The 26,443-nt window shown below is 37.9% G+C and overlaps 1 protein-coding gene across 6 annotated transcripts in view; it reads right to left on the reverse strand.

Moving 5' to 3' along the window:
- Positions 1–2,731: 2,731 nt before the first annotated feature.
- The window catches only part of NAP1L1 (nucleosome assembly protein 1 like 1), a 32,518-nt gene continuing 8,806 nt past the window's right edge, over positions 2,732–26,443 (reverse strand). For 3 of the 6 annotated variants that reach the window (XM_074573574.1, XM_074573599.1, XM_074573582.1), the window contains exons 2-15: positions 20,260–20,294; positions 19,481–19,569; positions 16,306–16,408; positions 12,992–13,133; positions 12,475–12,555; positions 12,099–12,227; positions 11,537–11,608; positions 10,746–10,885; positions 7,503–7,648; positions 7,403–7,422; positions 6,656–6,778; positions 5,643–5,675; positions 5,214–5,264; positions 2,732–3,467 (exon numbers count right to left, since the gene is read on the reverse strand). In XM_074573574.1, the coding sequence (XP_074429675.1) occupies positions 3,432–3,467; positions 5,214–5,264; positions 5,643–5,675; positions 6,656–6,778; positions 7,403–7,422; positions 7,503–7,648; positions 10,746–10,885; positions 11,537–11,608; positions 12,099–12,227; positions 12,475–12,555; positions 12,992–13,133; positions 16,306–16,408; positions 19,481–19,569; positions 20,260–20,294 (1,200 nt within the window). In that variant the 3' untranslated portion in view covers positions 2,732–3,431. Of the gene's footprint in view, positions 3,468–5,209; positions 5,265–5,642; positions 5,676–6,655; positions 6,779–7,402; positions 7,423–7,502; positions 7,649–10,745; positions 10,886–11,536; positions 11,609–12,098; positions 12,228–12,474; positions 12,556–12,991; positions 13,134–16,305; positions 16,409–19,480; positions 19,570–20,259; positions 20,295–26,443 lie in introns of those variants that run through there. The other 3 variants (XM_074573595.1, XM_074573588.1, XM_074573605.1) reach the window with 2 other exon arrangements.

Consider the following 26,443-nt stretch of genomic DNA (forward strand, 5'->3'; position numbering starts at 1 on the left):
GCTGTACCTAGTGTTGAAATAACCTAAGGTAACATTTCTAACTGCACCTGACATCGCGCTTTTCCAGAAAGTAAAACTTAGTAAAGCTTACTTTAAATCTCGTCTGCTAATTTTAGGATACTGTATTATTTTAATATTATTTTTTTTTACCATTAACAAAGTTATGCCAGACAGGAAAACTCTCAGTGCTAATTTAATCAAATCAGCATTTGCTGAAAGTGTAAAATTACGAAGAAGCATCCCTCTCCATCAAGCATAAGCTCTGAGCGCCCTTCCCTCTCATCCAAAGTCTCAGTTAATTCTCCTACCTCTTTCCTCACCAACCCCCATTTTTCCCTAAGATATGTCTCTCCAATACAGCAATGAAAACTGGACAGAAGACATCACTTATACAGATTTAAATTTTGGTGCAGTACTGCAACAACTGACCAAGAAATCTTACTTCAGTAACACATTTTCCTAGCCTGAACTTGGTAACAACAAGGAAACTCTTTTCCTCAAATACTAAATGAACAGTTATCTCTACAGCTGGTATAAATCCATGAGAAGTGAAAAGAATGAGTCACAATACTCCATCAATGTTGAAAGTTTAACGTTCCTGCTACATACTGCCTTTCAGAATTGCTAAACAAGAGTGTCATTGATGACAAAACTATGTTAAGCACCAAAACAGTTTTTATTTAACTGATGCCATAAGAACTGGCACCTCAATTTGTATGATTATATCCTTCCTTTTGCTGCAGTCTGGAAGCCACAAGAACTGTCGATTTAGAACTAGCAAGTCAATCTAGAGAGAAGCTTACCAAAATCCGCCGACAGAGATGGATTCATGGCTGTGGATCTTGCAGGCTGCAGGTTAGCTTTGACATCTACCAACTCCCCTTTTCAAATATTGTATCCCATTGTATGATATATGAAGATATTAATGAGAAAGCAATCAAAACACAAGCCAAATTTCTTGAGAACAGTGACTTCTGAAATTCAGTGCTTTCTCTTTTTAAGATGCAGATGCCAGATGCTGTTAGTAAAAATGGGCTAGATCTAAGTAAGGACTTCAGAGACTTCTCATGTCCAAAAGTATGCCCCAAAGCCCTGTATTAATGACTGCTCAAGCTCAGAACATACCATCAGTTTGGTCTCCACATGCCCTGAAGTTTAAACTTAACCCTAGCAGACATTCAGAGCAGACACCAAGCTAAAACCAAACACCTAGCAGGGTCAGTGCCTCAAATGATAAGCATATTCTGTCAGAATTTATATCACAAGAACACAACCACATCTACTTAAGCACACAGCTAACAGTGAGTGTGATGTTAACCTTTCATTACCGTATTTTTCTATGCATTACCTAAAAAACACCTCTAAGAACACAGCTTCAACAGTACTGTTTTATATACAGCTATAGATAACCAGAATTCCTTCTCCCAAATCCATAAATATCTGAAGAGAAGAAAGATGAAAGCCTAACAGAGATTCTGAAACAGTAAGCCTTTAAGCCTTCAAGGAATAAAAAAACCAAACTAAAAGCAGTTTAGTCAGAGCACACTAGATCTTCATCCTCTTGGAGGGGGTGGGGGGGCAGCTGAAGATTCAGAAGGGAACTTGGGATAAGCTTCATTCTGTATTACTTACCCTCCAGGCAAAAGACATGCTAGAGGAACTCTTCCATCAGCCCCATCCTCACATGGCTGTTGTCCCCTGATTGCCCTGCTCTTTTCAAACTTTTAACCCTTTATGGCTAACAGTATATCAGTGGCAAGAAAAAAAAAACTAGTGCAGAAATAGGAAAAGAGTAACTAGTGCATGGCTAGGCTGGACACTTCTTTCCAACCCTATGAGGACCTTCCCCTCCCTCAAAAAAGTTGTCTCGTTACTTGCTTAGATCAGAACTTCTATAGTTACATGAAGCACAAGACTGCAGAGATTACAGTAGCATCTTACTGACTGGATGTCCTGGTTTGAGGTAGAACAAAACCAATTTTCTTTCCAGTAATTTGAGTTTTCAGATAAGTCTCTTCTAACTGACTGTACTCTCAGAAATTAATTCAAATGTAAGACATCAGTTCACAGTCTCTTCAAGCATTCAAATCCACATCTCAAGAACACCTCCACTGCTAGGCTAGAGGCAAGGTTAGTATGAGAAAGAGCTTCTATCCCACATGTATTGACTGACAATGAACATCTAATATGGACAAAGTATGAACCAGAAGTGCAAACAGAAGCGCAGTGAACAGAATATTAGGTGAAGAGGGAGGAATTACTGGGGATTGGTTTCCTTCTCTGTAGATACTTCAGTGAGTACAAACTCGAAAACAGCTAAGTGTTCTAGCACTCCCTTAGGCTGCAGGGCAGATTTTGTCCAGGACAACCTAACAACAGACTGGAAATCCAAAGCACCTTTCTTGGCGCCAGATTTCATACCAGTAACCAATGCCTTAGAGATGGCTACAGCAATACCGAAGTCCTTTATCTGATCTAGCCCCACTTCTAAAAACTTGTCTTCTCCAAAATGGCAGTGTTGACCAGTCACTGAAACACCTAGCTCAGATTCACAAGTATCACACTGCAAGCGGAAAGTATGGATCAAACTTTCCAAACTACTGTGTTTGTTTTTAAAATGTTATGTAATTTACTTTTCAGTAGCTCTCAACTTCTGCGAGCTGCAGCATGAAAAATATGCCTTACCAGTTTACACATGCAGATACACACATCATAATAAAACAAGACTAGCTTCTGAAAATACTAGGTTTTATTCACACCCCAGTGGTAAACAATAACCTTAATATGATGACTAGGTTTCTTTTGTAGATCACTATGTCACATAAAATACAAAACCCATAGCATAAACAAGCTGACAGTTATGAATGTTTAATGTGGTCTCGTTGGAAATTAAACAAGTTATACTAGTCTTCTCAAGTAGTCAAATTCAAAACGCATCATCATCATCATCTCCTAGTTAGTACAAGTCACTGCCATTTCTATAACAAAGTAATGAAGGCACAGCTAGTGCAAGCAGACTTAAACCCGTTCAGACTACTGGGTTGAAAAATACTTTGGTTGGTTCTTCAGGAGAGAGTTTTCTCTAAACAAATATTGGTCTCAGTTAACAGTTCTGATAATCTTCACAGCTGCAGTCTAATAGCTACATGACAAAGACTTCACAAGAACCAAACTATGTAGCAATGAATTAACATTCATGCTTTAGGGGATTTACTGCATTCTACATATTGGCAGAAAATTATACTGTTAAAATGCTAGGTAGATTGAACCTACATTTTAAACTGGTTCTTATGTGTTTGATCTCTTTTTTTTTTTTTAACAAATTGGTTACTTAATTCTACCAAGATACAAAACATAAGGCTGTAAGTAACTAATAGTTGTGTTTAGGCTATTACAGTGCAGGTAATCCTCAAGGCCACATACACACTGCTTCACTGCTGCTTGCATTCTGCCGGGTTTTGATCCTTCTGTTGAGAAAAAAGGAAATATCAGTTTAGAGATATCCGTGTTTTAGAAGAGCTACTACTATTGCTAAGCATACTCTCTCAAGTTCCAGTATTCAGATTCTTCTTTCATCTTTTCCCTTAAACTAATTGCCTAGTATTAGTACCACCACTGTCTTTGGATGTGGCAACACCCACAATGCAATTGCATTGGCTTTGTTAGGGATATGATCCAGAACAAAAATCTGTACAGAACTAGCATGGTGGGATACTCTGAAAGACACCAAAACTGGAAAAAGGAGGAGAGTCATGCATAGCAACAAACAATCTGGCTCAGAAGCACCATCTGGGCCTTTTACACAGTTTGAGGCAAAAGAAACTTTCTGTGGTCAGTAACAAGGGCACATCCTTGCTCCAGATGCCACTGCAGAGCAGTGCAATGAAACACCAAATCATGGTGTGTTCTTAACACTCTAGAAACATCTTTTGCAATGAATTCCAATTTATTCTCTTATATTGAAGCAGACAACCAATAATATCTCATAGTAACATAGGAATTTAAGGAAAAGGCTTTTGGGGGCCAGAATTCAGTTGCAAGTTTTACTCCATTACCTTGGTCTGGATAGCTCTTCTAGGACCACAGTGCTTTAAGAAACTCATCTGGCTTTAAGCCTGTGATCAGCTTACAACTATTTACTCTTGTGTCAACAGACTACAGTACCACTACTGTCTCTAGCCCTTTGGCAGTTCTGAAACTGAGTATACAGTCTTGTCCTTTCTCAGTTCTGTTCAGCCTAGAAGAGCAATCTGAAGTGGTGGAAATAAGTCCATCTTGCAGCTGTTTCATTTTTGATGCCAAAGCTTTCTTGAATAGGAAGCAATTTGAATACACTATAGCAGATGAAACATCACCAACAGGTTGTACATTTTGATTAGCAGTTCTATACCCTACACCTTTCTAGGTACAATGTAATTCTTCATGTAATTCTTTCAATGGTACTCCAATTGTAGCTCAAGCCATTCCTACTGCAAAATACACTGCCTCCTCATTTGAGATTGCAAACACATTTTGCAGCAGACATTTTCAGCTCATACAGGCTTCATTTTCATGACTGCAACTTTCACCTACCACCATCAGATACTTTCATGTGGCCAGCTGTGCCTTTCCCTCACCCAGGAAAAAGCTACAAGTTGAGTGACTGAGAATAATTTTTCCAGCAAACTGAGTCTGGCTAGTCATTTGCCCTTCCCATGGAATAAGAAAGCTGCCAGTTGCTCTTGGTTGTTCACATTTTAGTACTTGGCTGTAGATGCATTCCTGAACCTTGACTTCCACTACCTCAAGCAATAAAAGAGTTGCTACTATCTACCCTGAAAATGCCTCAGTTTTATACCCCGCTGTGTTACAAGTTGTACTCAGCTTGCAACAAGTTCCCAAAAACTGAACCTGGATTATGGAGTTTTCGTCATGTCCTTACAACCGTTATAGAACATTTTCATCATTAGCAGCGCAAGTTTATGGAAACCCAAGCCTGACTAATTCCAGTGCTCGAAGCCAAAAGTCACTTTTACAAAATGATTTTTGGAGAAAGAACTCTAAAATAGTTGCTCTACCAATATCAGTCTGTCAGAACTGGAACTGAAACAACCTCAGCCATACGAACGACTGATCAAATACTTAAACTAAAAATCAAAATTTAACCTTCATAAAATTTGAAGTGTGTGTATACGCGTAGGCAAACTCCAAACATCCCAAACCACGACACTTACTTTTGGGTCATACTCGGGATCATTTTCTTCATCTGCTTCTTCTTCCCCCTCCTGAAAGAAAACACTTGTTTATATTTTCTCTAAGCTTATCCACATTCGGCTTCCTGAGCCATTTTCAAAATTAAGATTAAATTCTACTCATAAATACCACTTTAAGTTATGCATATTGTATTAGTTTACCTTCCACAAAGCATACCATCTTTTGACATCAGTTGCAGCTTAATTTGTACAACACATTAGGGTTGTCTTTGTTTTGTTTTTTGGGTTTTTTTTAAAATATTCACCCTAGATCCACAAAACATGTTGAATCTTCTATTCATAAATAATAAAACTTAGTGTCCAGAGTATTCAAAAACTAAAGGAACTCTGATTCCAAGTAACAAACTACAAAAGAGAAATCACTTAAATCAAAGCCATCTGTCAACTTACCTCATCATCTGCCTCTTCACCTTCTTCATCATACTAGGAAAGAAAATAAATGGTTTCGATAGTGTCAGAAAAGCAGTCATAAATGGCTCGAGTACAACTCAAGTAGATGCTAGAGACCACACTGGATTGTGCTCTAAGAGAGCTTCCTATACCTGACATTTAAAAATGCTTTATGCATCAGCATGAAGTTCAATGTCTTAAGCTACGCTCTGGCACAGAAAACTGTCTACCTTAAGTTCCTTATGTGCAACACTGGAAGAGCTTATTAAGGGTGTGATAACATTTCTGGCCAGCAGGGTGTCTCAAAGCCTAAGGCAATCTGTACAGCCAGTCACTTCACTCTTCCACTTCCCTGAGCCAAGGCTTTGGACCAAGGGCTACCATTTTACATTCTAAAAAATTAATTTTAAGGCAGGACTTATCTTAGTCAAATCAAACCGTGAAACTGTCCTTGTTTGTGCAGAGGCAGGGGAGAGATAGTGTTTTATCCATAAAAAGTTCCAGGGTTTTGTAGTTTGTTTTTCAAGCTTAGCTCCTTTAAAGCACTTAATTCAAGCTTTTTGCAGAGCTTGCTTTGAGTATTTTGAATGCGCTTATCTATCATTTTTTAAGAAGAGTGCCCTCTTGATTGAGCTCGAATCTCAAGGAACTTGGTAGCCCAGTATCACTGTAAGCACAAAGAACAGTCTGAAGAGCTAGACAGACTAATTTGTTCTCTGGCAGCATATTATAGCATGCCACCCCAGGAATGCCTTATACACAAAATTCAACTTAGACATCCTCTAAATGTTCAGCTTTTACCATTACTTTTGCCACAAAACTCTGAAGTCACTACTTCAAAGATGTATTACCTTTGTGCTGCTCTTTACTGAACACTCGGGATGCTCAGTTGAAACTAACGTTGCTACATCCCATTCTAAGGATACCAACATTATAAAAGTCAGAAATTACCCAAAGACTTTAAGCAACATTATTTCAAAGATTTTAGCATTTTGAAAGAACATTATACTTACATCGTCATCATCATCTTCAATAGCTTCTCCTGTGAAGTACAATACTGATCGGGGGACTATACGTTCACGCAAGAAATGACCTATTTCGAAGTCTGCAGCAAGGATTGCCTCAGCATCATCATCCTGCACAAAACAACATCATTGCCTAAACCAAAAGCTGATAACTACCTCTTACACAAAACCACAAGTTGCATAGTTTTTGATGTGGTCAGATTTATACAAATCCCACGTACTGACTTTTTTTTTGTTCAGGACTTGGTTTTTAGAATTGGAACTATGGAGTCAAGCTTTACACTTGAAACAGCCTACCTGCATTATGCAGTGGGGGGCTACTTCTTCAGTAAGCTTAATTACACAAAATACTGGAGTTTAAGTTTTATTCTTCCCTACCTCCAACTTGCTTTTGTTTTAAGTAGAAAAACTGTTTAATACTTCCCATAGACTCTCAGATCATAGGCACAACACCTTTAAGAAGTAAACACTAGCCAGGTGAGCTTATGTAATTAAAAATTTTACAAGCTACTTTGATTTCTTCCTTGGATTCTACCATCCAACTCAAAAATACTCCTTCTAATAAAGAAAATGCAAACACATACTATTCATCACAAGTATTCTCAGTTAAATACAGAAACAGTTAAAGCTGAAGCTGTTTAACAAACTCCCAATTCCAACAGTTTGTGTATAACGGCATGAACTCTTCTACTGGTGTTTCCCCTCCATCCCCTTATTTTAAATAAGCCAACTTACCAGGTCTCCACTTTCAGGAACTGTAGAAAAAAGAAGAAACAAGTGAGTGAGGTACATACCACATTTAAAATTAATGCAGACAAACTAATGTTAAGTTTACCTTCAGGAGGACTAAAAAAGTTGAAGAAAGAGTCATTGGAAATAGTTTTTGTCACTGTTCTAACTGTTCCACGACCCTTATGTTTCTGCTTCTTCTTAATGGTTTTCAAAGTAACATTCTTTCCTTTTTTCCAGTCTATTTGGCAACTGGAGAGGAAAGAAAAAAAAACAAAAAACAAACCAGCTGCAGCTTAATACCATTCCCCTTGTTACAGGTACCTACTATCACAAATGCAAGGGATACAGTGAATATAAAATATTAAGGTAGTATTTATTCACTGCTATTTTTTTCATTAGTTTAAACTTTTGAGATCAAAAGTAACAGGTTCGTTTTAGGATTGAAGTTTTTTCGTCCAGAAGTTTCTCCTTCCCCACTCAGTCTCTGAAATACTAATTTTCATCTGCTACCAAGTTCTACCTAGTTTCCTATCAAAGGAATGGTCTCACATAATTGTTAATGCTACCTATCCATTATAAAGTAATGTCATATTTGGTCACACTAGTATATGCCAAGGTTTACCACACCTATCATTGTAATCAATAATCCCTTAAAATAATGCATCAGGCAGGCATGTAGTTTGTGGTTGGTTTTTGGATGTTTGTGAGTTTGTTGCAGTTTGGGGTTGGGGGTTTTTTAACCCTATCCTGCTAAATCATAATCACAGGCTTGTCTGACACTCACACAGAATTCTGGGAGCATGTAAATGAAGGCAGCACACCAGTAAGACCATCCACATGCACAGAAGTTTCTGATTAGATTCCTTTAAAGACTCAAAGGAAGGAGATGAGTTGTTTCGGGATAAGTTAAAAGACAAAACAATCATTTTCACAGAAGCAGAGAATCATCTTATAGCAACCTCTGCCAGGATTTACGCTTTTCAAAACCAGTCTAAACTACAGAAGACAAAACAGTTTGATCAAAGCTACTCAAGCACTTAAGACTAAATCTTACAGGACATTCACAGAAATACATTACATTAAGTGACTGGAAAATAAAGGTAATTGAAAGTCAGTATCATAACTGCACAGTAATCTATGGGTAAACCCAACCCTGATTATGCAGTGATAGGCTCTAAATTAGTTATCACTCAGAAGAGCAGTCAGAACATTAGAGACATTAACACGAAAGCAACTGAACAGGTCATGATGCACAGAACCCTGATGTACTCGTAAGGCTAATTATGTACAACTCAGGTTTCTTTCGTCCTTCTGTTCACAAGAAGAGGGACGTGTACAGAATAAAGAGATTATTTAGTCTGGAGAATAACAACTAATTTAAAACAAAAGACATCAGAGAAAGTAGTGTGACAGATCTTTAAAATCATGAGGAACCTAGAGTTAATAGCAGATGACTGTTCTCCATTTGTCAAATAGATCAACTGAAGACACTGAGGCAAACATTCAATAGTTATAAAACAAACTGGACAACCAAAATATAGAAAGTAAAACTGTATCAGACTTCCCAAAATGCTGCATGTCACAAATACAAAAGGATTAAAATAAGTGATTAAACAAGTTTTGAAAAAAGCTCTCAAGGCATACAAAAAGATAACACCATACATCTTCCAATTCAGCTTTAGTGATCACAGAACAGTAGTTTTAGATAAATAATGATGAGGGTTTTTTTTATTTACGTGCATATACTGTAGATATACTATATATACTTTTAAGGACATTTTCCATAGAGGGCAGGAGCTCTCAATCACCATGTGTAAAAGTCAGGAAAGGAAGGCAAAAGACCTGCTGGACAAACTAAAGGGCAAGAAGGAAATGCACAGGCAGTGGAAGCAGGGACAGGTATCCTGGGAAGATTATAGAGGCATTGCCCATTTGTATAGGGATGGGGTCAGGAAGGCTGAGACACAGCTGGAGCTGAACTTGGCAAGGGACACAAAGAATAATAAGAAAGGCTTCTATAGGCATGTCAATCAGAAAAGACAGGTCAAAAAAGTATACCCCACAGTGAACACAACTCGTAACAACAGATGAGAAGGCTGAGTTACTCAACAACTTTTTTGCCTCAGTCTTCACTGGCATCCTCTCTAAATTGAAGAGATAGGGATTTGATGGGTGGACTGTTCAGTGGATGAGGAACTGGTTGGATGGTCGCATCCAGAGGGTAGTGGTCAATGGCTCAATGTCCAGATGGAGATCTGTGACAAGCGGTGTTCCTCAGGGGTCTGTACTGGGACCAGTACTGTTTAGTATCTTCATCAATGACAGACAGTGGGATCTAGTATACCTGCCCTCAGCAAGTTTGCAGCTGACACCAGCTGAGTGGGGTGATTGACACACCTGAGGCAAAGGATGCTATTCAGAGGGATCTGGACAAACTCAAGAAGTGGGCCCATGTGAACCTCATGAGGTTCAACAACAAGGCCAAGTGCAAGGTCCTGCACATGAGTCAGGGCAACACCCAGTATCAATACAAGCTAAAAACGAAGGGATTGAGAGCAGCCCTCCCAAGAAGGACTTGGGGGTACCAGGGGATGAAAATCTGGACATGAGCCAGCAATGTGTGCTCGCAGCCCAGAAAACCAGCCATATACCAGGCTGCATCAAAAGAAATGTGGCCAGCAGGTCAAGGGAGGCAATTCTGCCCCTCTACTCCACTCTGGTGAGATCACACTTGGAGTACTGCATCCAGCTTTGGGGGCTGGAACAGGACCAGAGGAGGGCCACAAAAATGATCAGAGGGATGAAACACGTCTCCTATGAAGGACAGCTGAGAGAGTTAGAGTTGTTCAGCCTGGAGAAAAGGTGGCTCTGGCAAGACTTTATTGCAGCCTTTTAATACTTAAAGTGGGCTGATAATAAAGACAGGGGCATAAGGATAGGGGATATAAGGAAAAAATTTTTTACGACGAGGGATGGTGAGACACAGGAACAGGCTGCCTACAGAGGCTGTAGATGCCCCATCCCTGGAAACATTCAAGGTCAGGCTGGATGGGGCTCTGAGCCCCAACCTTATCTAGTGGAAGATGCCCCTGCTTATTGCAGGGGGGTTGGACTAGATGATCTTTGAAGGTCCCTTCCAGCCTAAACCATTCTGTGATAAAATATATACTTTTATATATTATATTTAAGTTACTGAAATACACTAAAAAACTCAAGTCAGACTGTTTACAAGATATTAGGTAGCAGTACCTTTACCAGCATCTTTCCAAGATGCTGTAAGTCTACAGTTGGATAATGCTAAAGAAGAAACTGTTACGTTGCCTTAAAATTATTTATTAGCACTTACCCTGTACAACCCATGATTTCCGGCCCATCAAAGGAGAAGGGATCAGAATCATCTGGCTCTGACCTCATTCTATACGTCTTTGTCAACACTTCATTTGTGAAGTAGTCATTTGGTTCAAAATGAAATTCTAAGGTGTAACTCTTAAAAGGAATTGCAAAGGGACAACTTTAGCAATTTAGCAACACATGCCTTTAAGTACCTAAAATCCAAACCCAAAAATATACATGCAACAGAACATATCCACCTCTACCAATATGGAAATGGTGCATATACGTAACTTATTCTGGAATTTGCAGGCCCAAGTTGTACAATAAATCTTCAAATGTTTTCATTCACTATGTTGATCTTCTGCTTATTACTTAATATATTGCTTGCAGTAATGACACAAGATGTCCCAGTGTACAGCTTTCTTGGTGCTAACATACAGAGATAACTTCTAAATTTAAAATATTAAAACTTAGCAAGCTATCTTGTTTCTGACAAGGAAATTATATTCAATTATAATAGTTATACCAAATGTACCCAAAGGTATCAAAATTTAAAGGTGAAACTTAGTCATCAGATATTAAGGCCAAGTTATTAACTCATCAGAATTTGAAGGTTAAAGTAAGTAAAAATTCATTCATATGATACTGCAAGACTAGTACTAGTCCTTGTACTGTTTTTCAGAAGACAAGAAACAGCTGCATATTTCTCATGATTGCCACAAGACAATTAACAATCACCGACCACACTACTAATAGACAAATAGAAGTCTTAAGATAACACAAAAGTAATCTTGTTTAACTAACCATAGGCTGTCCAACTTCTGAAAACTTCACTTTTATATCCTTTAAGTGTTTCAGGATAGGTTCATCATGTTCCTGTAAAGAAAACAGTTTATTCAATTTTAAGACCCTGCAGAGGTAAAAAGCCCCATTTAGAATGAGCTTTACATAGACAAGAACCTTGTTACAGGGCCTTGTTACTGAAACATTTTCATGAACATGACCAGCAGATGGCAACAACGGCTGTACAGGGTTTCCACTGCATACACATAGGTATACAACCTAAACTCATGCAAACACCAAGTACGGGTTTTAGCAGTATCTAATACACAGCTCATACACACACTCCTATAAGCACAGAAAGTGAACTTATTTTACCTTAGTAATACAACAAATAATGCAGTAAGAAGTACTTCAGAGTGCTTTGTGCTCTCAGTTGAATAAAGTACCAGAGATGACATCCAAGTCCTTGTTCCATTTTTGCTCTCCAACAGACACAGCAAGTAGTGTACCATTCTACTCCTTTCTTAAAGACAATTGGATTAAGTACTAATGCAACTTTAAACAAGCCTGTACCACCACCTACCTGAACCATATCACTGAGCAAGTCCACATTCTTGAATACTGTCAGCCAAAACTCAGGAATTCCTTTAGGGTCTTCTTTTTCTTCATCTTTTTTTTCCTCTTCAAGCTTGGCTTTCTCTTTCATTTCCTCCTTGATAGAATAAAAATGTTAGTTTTTCTTAATTTTAAAGGAGTGACCCACAAGGTTCATTAACAGCTTTATGTTGATACCAGTACAGACTGAATTTCATCTGCAGGCTTTAAGCAATCATTAAGAATTATTATAAGCAAGTAATCATTATGCACACAATTTATTTTTTTTAAACTTTAGTTACTGTATTGAATCTTGTTTCATGCTAAAACTTGAGATATTGATGAGAATTGATTAAGATACTCACTGAAATTCCTTCTTCAACATCTGCTTTCCATTCACATTCCTCCTCTGTGGGTTCATAAATTGCATTGATGATTTCACTTCGCTGGAAGATCAAATTGAGAATATTTTCACATTTCGTAGTCATTACAACCAGCAATGCCCTAACCAATAAATTCCTAATTCTAAAGTTACGCAACTAGTAATACATTAACTATTTACCAAAACCTTTTCTTACGGCCCTAGAAGGCAACTTATCAGTTACGAGCTTTTCCAAAAAGGTTACCATACCATCTGACATCTGCTCAATTAGCAAGATGAGGCCTGGTATGTTGAAGTGATTTTGGTAACCATGGAACAGACTGAACCTTTCTTCCCCCTAATCTTAGTTGATATTCACATGGACAGTAAAATGGTGTCAATTGAATTGAATGTGCACATAGGAGACCAAAATAATTCAGAACATGCATAAGCTTTCAGTTTATATTCCCTTGTGTTTTAGCTAAAGCTTTTAAGTACAAATCAGGTTAGCATTAAAATACCTTGTCAAATAAGGGCTGATAGAGAGCAGCATACTTTCTTTCCAGCTCATGAACTTCCTCATAGAATTTTGCTTCTATCTGTGCACACTGAACTTGAAGGTTCTTGAGAGCATTCACACGTCTTTTAACAACTTTAGGCAAGCTGAAAAATTCAGTGACAGAACTGTTACTAACACTGCATTCTAAGCACATATTGACCCCTCCCTTAAGCAGTCCCCTTGCAAGTCAACCAACTTGCATCAAAACCGATTTTACACTCTATTTTAAGCTTTAGAAAGCTGTACAAATCAAAACTATGGCCCACTGTACCATGCAGATTGAAACCATTAGCAGAGGCTCTTAAACTGAGGCTTAACTCAGTTAGAACCAGATCTGAGTCAATCATGAGACAAACTTGTGCAATAAAACTTCATACTATAAACAAGTTTTACACTATCAATGAGTAGCATAGTAAATTCATACAACTGAGCACAATTAAGAAAGGCCATATCACTAATTGGCTTGGTTTTAGGAAAGTTCAAGACAATCGAGTTATTCTTCACAAAGTTAATCTTCAAAATTCACGTTTTTGTTTCACTGAGGAAAGCAGCTGGTACTACTGTCTTCTACTACATCAACTGTCACTCCCAAAGCGAGCCAGAACTGTTTTGCTAGATGAGCCACTGTATGATACATATGTAAAAGGAAAGCTATTAATGCAATCTTCATTATAAATACCTGTCAGCTACCACTCTTTAATGAGTTTCACTTTAGTAAAATATGCTAACACAGACTTACTGTTAGGACAGAAAGTTACCTATATCAAGGCTACTCATGAGATTCATGGGGTAGACTGCTGACAGCCTCCATTGCCTTGTGAGGTGGGCCAAACCCCAGCATTTAGCTACAGAAGATTACTATGTTAGATTCCCATATTTATTTTATTTAAGCCGTTGTGCCACATTATTTAGAACACAGTAATAAACACCTGCTCTTAATTGTTAGGAACAGCTCCAGGTTAAAGGGAGTAAGCAAGAATACATTAGCTTAATTAAACACTGAAGGTTGATATTAGTTACTGAAGCTATCTTGCCTCTATCAGGTAGAACAAGCACATGTTCCAACATCCCTGCTCACTTTAAAATGCAGAACCTTTCTCCCAGACAGTTTTATGCTCAACATGAATATACTATTTCTGGTAACTAAGATAATATGCGTATGACCATTAAATCAAGATTTCTCTTAACATTCCAATATATCTGCTACATAACCTACCAAACACACTTAAATTTAGTCACGTGTGCTCACAAAGGGTCAATAACATTCTTGTTACTCTGACATTTTTCCAGAAGTTAGTCAAGTTAATCATTTGCTGCAATTTTATCTTCAAGTACAATATCAGAACTAACAGCAACTTAAGTACCAAGTTCAGTTAGTTCAAGAAAAAAGTGTTAAGGAAGAAAATTAATATGACTGCACAAATTAAGTCATACAACAGTCACCCACTTAATGCCACATACACATACGAAGACTAAAAGTACTGGTCCTAGCAATAGCATATAAAGCACTAAGAAATTTCAAAGAGGTAGTGCCACACATGCAGCATGTCCAAGTAAAGATTTTAACCCCTTTATTAGAGAATCTAGAATCTTTTGCATGTGTCAAAGCTACATTTTATTACAGTCCATGCCAACTAGCTCAAATTTCACCATTTTTACATCACTACCTTTATAAACTCTGTACTTTAAAAAAAAGAAAGGTAGTTTCATGACAGAGAAAGCTCTTACAAATTAAATCCAAAACAGAGAAGCAGACCAAGAAATCTGAACTGGACGCACAAGAACAACAGTGACAAGTAAAACCTGCTGCTCTAAATATGAGCCATTAGCAAATGTTATGATTACATAAGAATACAACCTCCTGTGAGCAGCTGAGGGAAATTCTATTCTATGAAAGTAATTTTCATTAAAATAATTGTGGCCAGGCACAGGTGACAAGTTAAGTTATTGGATAGCTGCCAAGCAATTAGCAGATTCTAAGGCTGAGCAGATAGATGTTTTCCTGGAACCTGTTTAGTTTCCTACCAGCTTATGCATCTAGTTCCTTGACAGCCCTCATAACAGGCTTTTAGGATCCCTGATTCCTTATGACTTCCGTGCCACCTCAGTGTCTAGACTCTGTAGATAAATAAGCTTAAAATAATACTTGGGAAGACATGTAAGAGGCACCTGTAAAGCATGGTTAAGTCAGCATGCATATGTTAAGAAAGTGCAGACTCAAGTTACACACGTTTTCCAGTTATTTTTGTATTGCAAGTTAGGTATGTGTTTGGTACATTGGCAAAGTTACAATGCTTTTGTGATAGAGAATGCACTACAGTACTTGGAATTGATGAAGAAATGGTACAGTATCTTAGAGAGCAGCTGACTAGAAGGATGCCATGTAAATCAATGTTACCACTTTTGTTCACTTCTTAGATCAAGGACCTGAAAGATTAGTAGAGGTTAAGTAGCATCTGTTGAAAAACAGAAGAAAAAAATTTGGTATAGAAAGCCTGTAGTGTACAGTATCTCGAAGAGAAAGAACTTGGGTATACTTTGACTCCATGCTCTTTCTTGAGCCAGTATTTATCAGGGAAGCCGGTCAGTTAAATGGGCTTTTCTCCCATGCTATCATCTATAACAGGAAAAATGGTGCGAGTAGGAGTGGCAGCAGCAGCACCTGTTACTCAGTAGCTGCCCCAGTTCAAGTCAATAGTAATGTAGGATCTTATCACAGCAGGACAGTTGTATGTGTTACAATTCTTGTGGATGTGGTGAAATGTTCGTACACAATCAGAAAATAAGAGCCAGAAAATTCTGTTAATGCAGATCAAGTAAATTTTAGCAAAAGACTGTTGCAATTTTTGATACATAAGGAGATCACCTGAAGTACTGATACAACATTCCTAATTTTATTACCTCCTGATTACACTCAAACCAAAAAATGACTATATTAGAGACACTAGGTCTTCAAGTATTTGTCCATACTTACCATAACTCATGATTAAGTCAAAGTTACAAAAGCCATTCCAAGCAGCAGGAAAGCATCTTTTAAAAGTATGCCTTATTGTAACTGCAGGCGACAGGGTCAGTCACTGTAAATATTTTAGTATTCTTTTCTCCATAAAAGCCTAAATAAAAACTCTTCAATACTGAGATGCACTACAGACTGTATTAGTCTTCCTGCTATCTGGGCAGCACAGTGGTTTATGACTATTAATGCTACAAACAATACTGTTCAGAAACCAAAAGACACATTTATACCACTCTGGTCATACTGAGCAAATACTGTACCTTTCTATATATCCTGTAGATGTTCCTACCAGGCCATCAAGTCTCTCCTGAAGCGCTGCAAGAATCTGAGGATTTTGCATCATCTGCACAGTCAGCTGCCGAGCTAAATTTAAAAAGACAATTATGTAAGTGCAAAGTGCATCTTTTGGACTAATCTTGAAAAGTTACTTAAATACTACAAAAGAGCAGTAAGTTAACTATATACACACTTGTAAAAAGAAACATAGGCAAAGAAGTGTTTCCAACACCTCTCCATTTTGGAAGCACATATCAAATCCATCCTATTCTGAATACGGAAACAGCACCTGGATTAAAGTGGCCACTGTTCAGCAAGCTAAGTTTTTGTTAAAAGGGAAGGTTTTGTAGGACGTCCCTAAAAGCACTAGTTTTGCCTTAACTGCTTTTATTTTGAATTCATTAAGGAAATGCAAGGTAGAAGAATTTGCCCTTTTACTTTAAAAAGGGAATAAAAACTGGATTTGGGATTTTCATTCCCTTTTAGGTAAATGGAAAGAAACACGACAGTTTCAGACTTGGATTTAAAAACCACTTTACAAATTTATGTTTACCTTTTTCTCCTGCAAAAGAATAAATTATTCATTAGAACAGTCTGACACATTATTGAATACAGAGTACCAGTACTAGGACCTTGAAGTCTATCATCCACATCAGCTTTAGAAAGTACTTTGTGCAAATGGGAAACCCATTTCAAACTACAAGGCAGAAGTACATTTAAAAAATACACAAATTCCTAGCCTAAGTGTTCTCATTATCCACATTAACATCAACCCTTTTATTTCTGCTCAAATTCTGCGCCTCAACCTGCAGAAATTAATGTCACAACTTCATGTTTTTTAATAAGAATTTATGATCAGTTTTTATCATGCTGTTTTGCCTTCTTCCCCCTATCCTCAACATCTACAGAGAGGCAAACAAGTACTTTGCATTCTTTATAAGAAACTAGCTTTATATAGGATTTTTCTGACACCTTCAAATTGAAGTGAAGCTTTTGAATCCTTCATGGTACACAAAGCTTCGATTTCTATGCCCTTCACTGCAGTAACCACATGTGAATATTCTCTTCCACTTTTATGTCTGTCATGGTTTAACCCCAGCCAGCAACTAGGAGCACACAGCTGCTTGCTCACCACCCCCACCCCCTCCCTGCAGTGGGGTAGGGAGAAGAGGGAGAAAAGGAGGGGGAAAGGGAAAAAAAAAAACCTCACAGGTTGAGATAACAACGGTTTAATAGAACAGTAAATGAAGAGGAAAATAACAATAATAACATACAAGAATAAAGTGATACAACACAAGTTGCTCTCACCGCCCAAGGACTGATTGACCAGCCCACCCCAAGCAGTGATCACAGATTCCTGCTCCCCAGCCAACCCCTTTTATATACTGAGCATGACATCTATGGTATGGAATATTCCTTTGGCCAGCCTGTTCTGTCTATGCTCCCCTCTCAGCTTCTACAGGAAGCTGAAAAAGTCCTTGACTAATGTAAACATTACTCAGCAACAACTAAAACAATATATGTTATCAACATTATTCTCATACTAAATACAAAACATAGCAGCTACTACAAAGGAAATTAACTCTATTCCAGCTGAAACCAGGATGACATCCTAGCACTGAAATTACATTCTGAAAAGGTATGCCTCAAGCAACATTGTTGTTTCTCCATACTGATTGCAATCAGTTTATATTTTAGCAGTAGAAGTTGCAATTACTTCTTAAAGGTACTATCTCACATTAGCCAACACTATGCCTCTTGTCAAAGTATCTAGTTTTCTCTGACCTTACTATTCATTAGTCTTTCCTATACCATTTGAAAAACCTACCCAATTATGCCATTTGAGTATGTCGCCAGTTATTCTTTAATATCAAATTGTACACATTGTATGCCAATGCCAACAGCCACATCCCCTTAAACTGAAATCTAACCACATATTCTGTTTCGCAAGTTCTTGGATCCATGAACATTATTTCTTCAAAGGTTTTCCCTAAAAGCATGAGTGCTTTTAGGAGTGTCCACAGAAGGACCTGTGACATATTTAAAAATGGAATTATCTAGATTTTAAAAAGGCAAAACAGTAAAACCTACAGAAAAATTCTGCATGAAAAAATGCTAGAAAACTAGACAAAAAAGAATTACAGATGCAAAAGAACTGCTTAACACTGTGTCACATTTCCCTACTACTGAAACACTGTTCTGATTTATAACAGCCAATCTCCCTCCAAGACTCCTATACTATAATTTCCTGTCAGATCCTCATCTACAATAGCTAAAAGTACCCATTATTCATCTATAGATTTCCTTTGGGACACCTGACTACTTATCATTTAATTATTGTATGCTGTTCTTCATCTGACTGTGTGTTCCCCAGAATTTTGCAATCCAGTTTTGAAAACACTTTTTTCAATAGATATAGCAAAGCCTCTAACATCACCTTGAGCAAAATTATCCTATTTTTCTTTAGTGTTATTATTCTGTTCAAGCAATCAACATGATGTGGCACCATGAGCAGTCCAAACCATTTTATTGGCAGAGATTATTAGTTATTTCTCTTTTGGCTACTTGCTCTTCAGATTCTATCTGCGCCCCCAGTCTTCAACTACAAAGCATGAGTAAGACTGTTCAGCTTGGACAAAAGTATTCTGATACATGTTAAGTTTGGTTTTTGTTGAGGGGAAAAAAGGAGGATTTAATGATTTTAAGAGTGGTAACACTAAGCATGATTTTTGTTCTGTTCACAATCAAACAACTCAGCAGCAAATTACTAAGCAGCTGATCAAAAAATAAGAGACACCCATATATGCACCTGATTTTTTTCTACCCAAAGCTTCACAGTTTAAAAGCTTTTAACTGTTGTTAGTTTTGAAAGAATCTAGTCACGTATCCACAGTAATCCTTTCTTTTCCAATTATACATCCTTACAGGTATCCAACACTGCCTAAGCTGGCACTAATCATGACTAAAATGAATGACTGTAGATAACTAAAAATCACACAACTGGAAAAAAAGAAGTCCTCGCCTCAGAATTTAAATACAGTTGTGCATCAGTAGTTATGTTTTACCATTTCCTACTATTTGAAGCAGTAAAATCCTTTTAACACATTAATTAGAAAGCACGTATGCATCTGCTTAAGAAACCCTTCTTTTCAACATTACCTTTGCTATTGGCATCTTCACCAGTTTCTTCTTCTTCTACTTCTTCAACATCTTCCATATCCTGTTGATCAAGTTCAGACTGTTCTTTGCTGTTAGGAATATTCAATAACAGGATCAAGAAGTTAATTTTATAAAATACTATAATGAGCTTAAAGAGCTCAAGTTAGAGATTGTGTAGGTGAAGCGAACTGTTATGTCAGTTTTGATCTATGACAAACTTAATAGCCAAATAAAACCAAATTTGTCTTCCTAGATTCAAGTTTCACATCTGAGAATCTCAGAACAGTTTAAAGAATTAGCAGCTTCCCAGAATTTTGAAGATTCCTTTTTACAAAAGAATTCCTTCAGCTCCTGTTCATATCAACAAGTCAAAGCCTCCTTCTACTCTACATATTCTCTTTGTTAAGATGTGCAGGCCTTGAGAACTGACAGTAGGTTCACCTAAACTGTATTTCGAATGACACAAGATATAAGCATTCCAAGTACAGAAAAAACTACATACAGCGATACAATAGTAAATGGGCAGTACTATCATTTTTTCCCCTCCAGAATTCCAATTAACACAGTAAGTTGACTGCTGCCTTGTGCCAGTTTTAGATTTACTTACAATTAAGAATCCAAACTCATTTGGCATGAGTAACTCAAGCTTTTCTCCCACATGCTATAAACCTCACATCTTGCCACAGTGCCAAGATCACTACCTAGACCCTGTCATTACAAATACCTGGAGACCACAATCTTCTGAAGTACAGCACAGTTCACAGAGCCTCCGTACTTACTTGTCTATGTCTGCCATTCTCCTAGATTTCAAACCCTGGAAGAAAAACAAAAATAAATATAAGAACAGCAGCATTAGACTTCACTTACAAGGTCTACAGACAAGTGCCATAATACTGAAAAGGAAAGAAACACAAATGATGTCAGCTTTAAGAAACAGGATAAATGCATATTATTGTCTGAATATAGTGGCAGATCTCCCATGCACTTTTTGAGTTCTCATTCTAAAGCATACAGGAATACTGAAAAAATTTTCATCTGGTTTAGAAGCAATAGACCTAGGTTAGATCTAGTGCTAGGTTAACAGTTGACTTGATGATCTTAACGGCTTTCTCCAACCTAAATGATTCTACGATCTACTCACGTAAATTTAAGTACCAGCAAAATGCCATGTTGCATTTTGTAGGACAGGACTGTACTGATATCACAGATTGAAAACTAGTCCTGTCTAAGTATAAAATTGAAATATAACCTGAGAAAAACTGAAGCAGAAAGGGTGCTAGAACCCCTTTGGTAACTGTTTACAAATTTCCAGCATGTAACTGCAGACAGAGGATACTTATATCAGCTTCTTTTAATACTAAAGATGCCTTTTTGTGGATTTAACTTTTAATCCCAACTTTACAAACCCAATCCACGTAGTCCCTCAGAATACCCAGAGAACCGCAATACTTTTAAAAAATTGATGCCTGATACCAAGCTCTTTAATGTGACTAATTTCCATGTTCTAAATTATCAGAATTTTCTTAAGTATCTCAGTATCATGACAAACACATTCTAGACACAGTAACTATAAACATTTTATGTTGAGACTACTGCAAATCTTGCATACCATGAAGCACCTATGTTCTCAAAGGTTTTACAAGATGAATAACACTTTCTACCAGCAAGATAGTACTTAGGAGTCTAGTCTCCAAAAAAGATGTTTCAGGTAGCTTGAAGTCATACAAAATCCTATGCACAAGAAAACACTGTCCCATTACTGCCATCTTAGGTCCAATGGTTCAGGAGACATCAAGTACCAAGAATAATCCACTGGCGCAGGAAGCATGGAAACCACTGCTTTGGAATCCCCATTTTGGCTGCTGTCCAGTAAGATAAATAAATTAAAATCTCTTTCTGAAAAGTTCAGCTTCTCACATGTTCCAATGAGAATTTTAGTCAAAGTGTTGGAGGTGTGTGTTCCAGAGAAAATAAAAATTGCATTCGATCTGTCCAAAGTGTGTAACACAAGAGCACAATGTCAGTAAATCAGGACATTAACAGTCAATATGAAAACACGTTTTAGAACTGAACTTCAGAAGTTAACACCTACATTCTATGTAGATATAAACAAAATATACTTTCTGGTGTCATAGTTACTTCCCAACAATTACATCGGAAGGAAGTACCTGACGTCCTCATTTAGGACCACAACTTTACAGTGCCAATAAAGTCTTTAGAAAACTGCACATCATCAAAAGGGTTTAATTCCCTAATACGCGGAAAAACTAGAGAAACAACTACTTGCCAATCTATTTCAGAAAAATAATACAGTATTTTCTATCAAATAGAATGGCAGCACTACTGTAAATCAGAGGACATCTAACAATTCAGTAAGAAATTGAGGAGTTCCACTAACATTTTTGACTCATTTTGAAGTTCAGGTCACATTTGCCTGTCTTTTGACTTAAGGTTTACATATGGATGCAAGCTGCCTATATAACGATTCCAAAGAGTGTCCTTTGGATACCATTCTCAAAAGACAGCATGGACTGAAGACCTATAGAAACTGAAATCATATTACAGTTACAACTCTCATTTAGAGGTCTCTATATTTCTTGAGCAACATAGCAATTAGCATTATTTCTGATTTGCAAAAGACTTTATCCATGCAAAATATACAACTTTTTCCTTACACATTTCCTCTTAACTTGTTTTTCATGCAGGATGCTTTTCAATAAGACTGGTAGTATTAGTGTGCAGAAGAACACAAGATGCACAGTTCACCTGCCTTTCACACATTTCTATGTAAATGTGACAGAGTGATCACACTCACAAACTATTATTGCTCCTTGTAGAGACCAACATTTCCTCTCTCCATTCTCCCCAGCAAATACAGCTTCACTTTCCGTAAAACTAGAGGCTGTTCTTTCACCTGACCAGTGACAACACAACCCCTGTAGTCTCACCAGGCCAGTGGGCTAGATGAAACAGCAGCTGAAATACCTTAGATACACATTTACAGAAAGAGATCAGCTTCTACAGTTCATTTACACATTTTTTTTCTAAATGAGGACATGGGATTGGCTATGATCAAGTCATGCCTGAAAACTTTCAGAAGCATCCATCCCATCTTCAACTATGGCTATCAGCAGATGCCTAAGAAAAAAAAGCAATAACATGGTAAGAATTTCCCCAGAAACTCTTCCAGCTTTCAATCACATTTGGAAAAAACCACACTGGATCAAGATGTGCAGGTATTTGACAACCCCACAATAATTTTTATTTCATAAACTAGTCCTCATCTTCCCTGAAATGATGCAGGTAAGCTGATGTTATCATTCACATACCAAAGCACTAAAATCCTGTTTCTGAGTTGCAACATTCGGCTCAGAGATCCCAACCAAGCCAGATTTTTCTACACTGGGCAATACTGTGGCACAGGAAGTTTTAAACAGCAGTCTCTGTGTTCTTGAATTCCTCAGTGGGCCCTTGTTTTCACCATTCTGAACAGCTACCTGTCATCAGCAACATTCATCCTTTCACTGTTCACCCCTTTTTCCAACATCACTCGTGACTATGCATTCATCTCATTGCAGAACCCTGTGGAAGTCCAGTATCTGCCCCTCTCTTCTCATTGCAAAATGCAGTCACTCATCCTCTGCCTCCTGGCTTTTAAACAATCCATGCAAGCACTGTATGTTTTCCAACTATGGCCCAGTTTATTCAGACTTTGGATAACTTTCTTCAAAGATTTTTTGGAAATGAAAATAGACTGTATCAAGTAGCTGTCAACTTCAGAGCCTCCCTCCAGTGTGTTCTTATCTGCCTCATCCCATTTTTCCAACTCTCATTGCATCAGTCTTTTTCATGTCTCATCCTTTAATCTTCCCTCCACTTTTTACACAACTTAATACCAGAACATTTGCAGTTGGAACAGTTCTGCAAACTGAGGAGATCCTACTGTTTGTCATGACACTGTCATCTGCGAGCTCTAGACAACATTTCTTGTGTGACAAGGCTTCAAGGCACTACGCCAACAGAACTACATTGGTAGTCATTTAGACTAATCTGTGCAACCCACTAGCATGGGTATAGAGTTGCATCACATTTACTTTATTGTCATTTACTTAAACAACCATAAGCTTCTCCACAAACACAGTTCTACCAGCAAAAAAAAAAAAAAAAAACAACTGTAGAGGCAGAAAAGCACTGAGGAAATGTATTCCTTAAGAGCAAATAGCCTCCGCTATTTTTGCACAATGCCTAATACAAGGGCCCAGCCTAGTACCCAGAGCTTTGGATACAACATGTACCACAGTCAGTAATACTAAAATACATTGCTGCAGTATTTATTTTGCAGTATCTCCCCAAAACTAAACCTTTGGATAGATTACTTTTATCACTCAGCTTTCCACCAGAAAGACACAGCTGTCATTCCTGATTTGTTTCATAGGTGCATTTAGGATTGCGAACAGCAACTGTATCTTGGCATGTGTGCAGCAAGAGGCATTCACTATTTGAATTAGTCCCTGGGAGATACCAGTTCACCAGTTGTCAGTGCAGGATTATAAGAAACCTGTCTACAGCTATAGCTGGTGTGTTACTTCAAGCCTCAGTGTCTAGGTGATTGCTCTGGGCTGGAATACTACTTCGAACCTAGGCCTCCTGACAGCAAGAAAAGGCTTATATGAGTGCCAATAAAGGCTAACCTCCTCCCCTGTTCAAAAGCCAGCAGGCAAATAACCTCCTTATTTGTAAAATATTTTATTTCCCTGTTATTTAAACTGGCTACAGCCAGTAGCACTGCATTATGGTCAAAGACAGAGGTGCCCAGAGGCTTCAATTACAATGTTTTGCTGCTCACTGTAAAAATAAGGAGAGGAAAAGAAATAGTTATCTTATCTTTGCAGGACTTGAAGGCAACGCATAGGAAGTTCATGCTACAAAAAGGAAGCAAAAGCACAGAAAAGCAAGCTATGGTACAAGTTTTCCAAAGGCTGAAGTTCAAAACCTCTTTCATACAGGTAGTTTCAGCTGTCTGCAATCACAAGGAATATGTTCTTTTTCAAAATGAAAAGGTTAGGAGACTGCTAATCCATCACAAACTTAGCCATAGTTTTGAGCACATCCTGCAGAATTACCAGAAATTACCCTTAAAAGCGTAAATCTTACCAAAACAGCATCAAAATTCGCTATTTTCATGACCTTTAAAGGATACTTTACCTCATTAGACTGTTATCTTTACGAAATTTATTTCTATACATGCAGAAACTGATAATGACATTGCCATGTGTTTGTCTCAAGTTATCCATCAGTAAGCTTTCAGTTTGCAGGGGTTACTACTTCTTCACTAAGTAATTTGTCACAAGTGAGGCCAGAAATCCAAACTGTACAAGTATTCAGCCCTTCCCAGTCTTTCCTCTTTCCCAGTCTGCCGCCTACTCACACAGAAACCAGGCTGAGTTTGCAGAGCAGTACCAGCCACGTTACAGCTAGGACACAAACACCCTGGCGAGAAGCCTTTTCTTTTTGAAGGTCAGCTTTAAGTGTCCAAAGTAAGCATGCCAGTATTAGATTACCCTGACATCCGCTCAGGCTCAGGAAGGCAGGTCACAGTGAGGTGAATTAGGAGTCAGCTGAGGAGGCAAGACATTCCTGAGACACAGTTCCTCCACAAAAAGCCACCGCTTTTTTGCACAAGCCCTAAGGCTGGCAGGCCACAAACAGATCTCAGCTGTTCAGCATCTCTGTGGATACGGTACGACGCACAGTATCCATTGCCTCCCTTTCAGGAAACATAATTTCCCCTTCTCTAGAGGAATTGCTCACACAATTAACTTGCAACAACAAGTAGAAGAAATTTCTCAAGTCATCAAGGGCTTTTTGAGGATACTGGACCCAAACTACAGCCAAGCCTTGTTTACTCACATCTTTAAAAGAAATCTGCCCTTTTGCCCAAACTAATTTCCTCAGTAGTGAATAATTCAGAGCACTGCAAGTAAGTCAGCTTGTCTAGAGAATAGCATCTCAGCCTCCTTCTGTCTCTGGCAAGCCTTGTGCAACTGAAAGCAATACATTAATAGAAAACACCTAAAACAAATGAGCCCTTTGTGGGATTAAGAAACTGCAACATAAGATAATAAACTAAGTGGACTAAGTTAGATGTCAGTGAAGAAAACAAAGGTCCAACTGGAGGACAGCTAGTTGTATAAAAAAAAATATCAGGATTAAGTCCTGTAAGCTGCTATTTGCAACGTGTGCAGAAACCAAAGGTGCCAGACAAATGACATCATACCAGCCAAGTTCAGCACTCACTATGGACTGGGAAAGTAGAGAGCAATATATTCACTGAAAGTTACTTCAAATGGATGTTCTTGCCTAGCATTCCAGGAGGGCAACTTGTAACATTTTTCTGTAAATAATCAGCATCCAAAAGGAAAAGAGTAGTATAGAGATCCATCAAAAGATGCTCTTTGACTGTAGATGTTCAAAATAATTGCTTAAGGTAGTTTGCTTGAACCACTAAGACAGGTTTGTAACTTTAAAGAGCCCAGATGCTCTGCAGAGTGGAATTTCATTCACATCAATGTCAGAACTAAGTGAACTGTTTAAAAAGGGCACAGTACATGGCATAAAGTTACACACTTCCGAATTTTTGGTACTAGGACCTATCAATCATTTCACAACTGTTAGTAGAAGCTATGGTACCAACTACCAGGCAGGAAAATTTTTACATGGGAAAGTAGTTCAGTAGTAACTGGGAAAGCATTTAGCTCTTCTTCAAAAAGAAGCAATTGAATAATGTATAAAATTAAAAAAAAAAGAGTTTGAATTTCAAAAGAGAATCAAGCAGAAGACCAAGTGTTTCCTTTTTACTAGTGTGATCAAATTCACGAAACATCTATTATCATTAGCATAGAAATTGTTCAAACAAGGTGATATTGTGCATATCATTAACATGGCAGATAAGCAGCATGTTAC

Source organism: Larus michahellis, chromosome 1 (genome assembly GCF_964199755.1).
Source record: "Larus michahellis chromosome 1, bLarMic1.1, whole genome shotgun sequence".
Lineage (NCBI taxonomy): Eukaryota > Metazoa > Chordata > Aves > Charadriiformes > Laridae > Larus > Larus michahellis.